Source organism: Uranotaenia lowii, chromosome 1 (assembly GCF_029784155.1).
Source record: "Uranotaenia lowii strain MFRU-FL chromosome 1, ASM2978415v1, whole genome shotgun sequence".
In the NCBI taxonomy this organism is placed as follows: Eukaryota; Metazoa; Arthropoda; class Insecta; order Diptera; family Culicidae; genus Uranotaenia; species Uranotaenia lowii.
The window spans coordinates 173646572-173649233 of NC_073691.1; the positions used below are offsets into that span (position 1 = coordinate 173646572).

General features: G+C 34.0%; 1 protein-coding gene across 1 annotated transcript in view; it reads right to left on the reverse strand.

The window, feature by feature from the left end:
* The window catches only part of LOC129738156 (cell division cycle 5-related protein-like), a 983-nt gene extending 570 nt beyond the window's left edge, over window positions 1-413 (reverse strand). Inside the window, exons 1-2 of the mRNA XM_055729341.1 lie at window positions 260-413; window positions 4-191 (exon numbers count right to left, since the gene is read on the reverse strand). Coding sequence (XP_055585316.1) covers window positions 4-191; window positions 260-304 — 233 coding nt within the window. The 5' untranslated portion in view covers window positions 305-413. The remainder of the gene's footprint in view (window positions 1-3; window positions 192-259) is intronic.
* Window positions 414-2662: the final 2249 nt, after the last annotated feature.

Below are 2662 nucleotides of genomic sequence, written 5' to 3' on the forward strand. Positions count from 1 at the left end.
GGCATCAGCTTGGCCAGGTGCAGAAGCTTCTCGTCCTCCTCCCGGGACCATTCGGTTTTCTTGATGCTCGGGTCCAGCCACTCGTACCATCGGGCTTTGCACTGTTTAGCCGATTTCCGGTGCAACAGCGACGCAATACGTGACCACTGGTTTTTGCCATATTTCATGACCGCTGCTTTGAGAATTTCATCCTGAAAATTTGTTGATTTGTTGGTAAAAAATTTGATTTTGCAAAATCAAGCACAACTTCACAAATTACCTCGGTGTTTCGCCACACACCACCCTTTATCATAATCCGCGGCATTTTGGAGACTGGAAAATTCCTTCAAAATCTTCAGTAAAGAAACAATTTATGCAAAAATCAATGGATTTTCTACTGGAAACACACGAAAACGATCGAGTTCGTCAAAATGTCAAGAAAATTTCCAGATTAACATTTGAAATCGGTGTAATAATATAAGTTGTTGTTTTAGTGTCTGCTTCAAGAGCTCATAAAATTAATTCAAAATAATTAATAATTATTATAAATTTAACAAAACAAATCAATCATTTAACTTAATACGTAAATGAGATATTTTCCAATGCAAATTATAATTTTTTTTCGATTAATTTAATAATTAAATTAATTATTATTAATTATTATTATTAATTAAAAATTAATGTTTTTATTTTTAATACTCCACTTTCATTTGCTTATCGATAAACATCGCCAGGTCGATTTTTATTCTATGTTTTGTTCCAAAAGGCCTTTTTGACCTAGCGGACGGGTGGTGAAACTTTTTACATGTAGACAACACGTGCTGACCTCCATGTGTGAGAATATTTTAAAGAAGAAGACTAGTGGCGGGTATTGTGGATCACGAAGACATTCACGGAAAATAATAAAAAGGTAAAATTTACCGAGACAGTAAAGGTGAATGCTCGCAAAAGCCAAAAAGGTAACTTCTACCTATTCGAGGTGAAACTCACCTCACAGCGAGGTAAAATATACCTGAAACGAAGAATGAAAAAAGGTACAATTCACCGAGAAAAAATGTGAATCCAAAAAAGGTAAATTTCACCTCGTAGCGAGGTGAAGTTCACCTGAATTGAGCTGAATCAAAAAGTATAATTCACCTAGAAAGAAAGGTAAATCCAAATAAGGTAAAACTTACCTCGTAGCGAGGTGAAGTTGACCTGGATTGAGCTCAACAAAACGGTACAAATCATCTCGAAAAAAAGTAACTATTTGACGAATCCGTTTATTGAGGTTAAGCTGTTTTGCCGTTGAGGAACAAGTTCTGCTTCGTGCACAATATGTGAAAATCGGAACAAAATGGTAAGTGTTTTCTTAGATTTCATCTAGTTGTGCTGGTTCTCTTCATAATACTTTGCTTTTGTTTCAGATCGGCCCACAGAGCTTCGTGTTGTATTCCCGTCAGCCTTATCAGATATTATTCCGGACAAGCCGGACCTGACAAGCTTGGCGAACAAAGGACTTGCCTCAACAATTTTTAAAGAACACGGTGATATATTTCAATAATAAATATTAGGTAACCCCCTATTTATTTCAAATAAATACCAATTTTTTCATGAATTGTGTTTTAATTAATTATTAATTATTATTGAAGAAACCAATCAAACAAACAAGCATTTACCTTTTAAATCAGTGAATGGGAAAACGGTATAATTTACTTTTTTGCTAGGTGAATGAGAAAATGGTAAAATCTACCTTTTTGCTAGGTGAATTGAAAAAAGGTAAAATTTACCTTTTTGCTAGGTGAATGAAAAAAAGGTAAAATTAACCTCGAAAGAGGGGTGGAAAAAATTCACCTCGCAAAAAGGTAAATTTTACCTTTTTTTTATTTTCCGTGTTAACATGCTTCATGTAGCGAACCTTAAATCGTTTTGAAAGTCACTTAAGCTGAGCGATACCCATTTTTTCTACAATTTTGATAATTTTTCATCAGAACTAATAATAATTGATTAATGCTTGGGATAATAAACCTGAAACGTAAACTGCAATGTAACGTAGAAATTCAAATGTTATTCAGTTTCTTTTGGATTCTTCTGATTTAAACGGGTTTTTGTACCATCCGAAGATTAATTTTGACATAAGTCCGTTCTTGCTGGAGGCTGAACTTTGAAAAATACTACAATTAAAGCTAAATCAAGGCCTTTAGGGTGCTTAATCGGAATAGCGCACGGCACCCTTCCAAATAAACGAATTTCAAATCAAAACTAAACCAAGGCTGTGATATCGAATGTGAAAAAAACAAGATGAACCATTTGATTGCACTAAAGTATCATTATTGTTGTTTGCTATGATTGCATTCTTGGAAAAATAAAATTTATAAAATGATTTTTGTTTTTCTCAGAACAACGTTTATGCTTTTTCGTTTGTTTGTAGTAAGAGTTGATGAAAACCTTTTTTTTCTTTATTTTCTTCTAAAACGCTCAAGCAGTTTGGTGGCGGATCAAAGTTTCCCATTGGAACGAAAACAAAGCGAAACATACGGAACGAAACCTATAAGCATATTCTTTAGTTAGCAACATATATATTTTTTTATCCGCTTGATTCCATTCAGGATTTTTTCTCCTTAACACGGAGGATGTGACACCATCCTTGTTCGGTTGTCGATTTGATTTACTTTTGTGTTTACGAAATGTGAAAGAAACTATG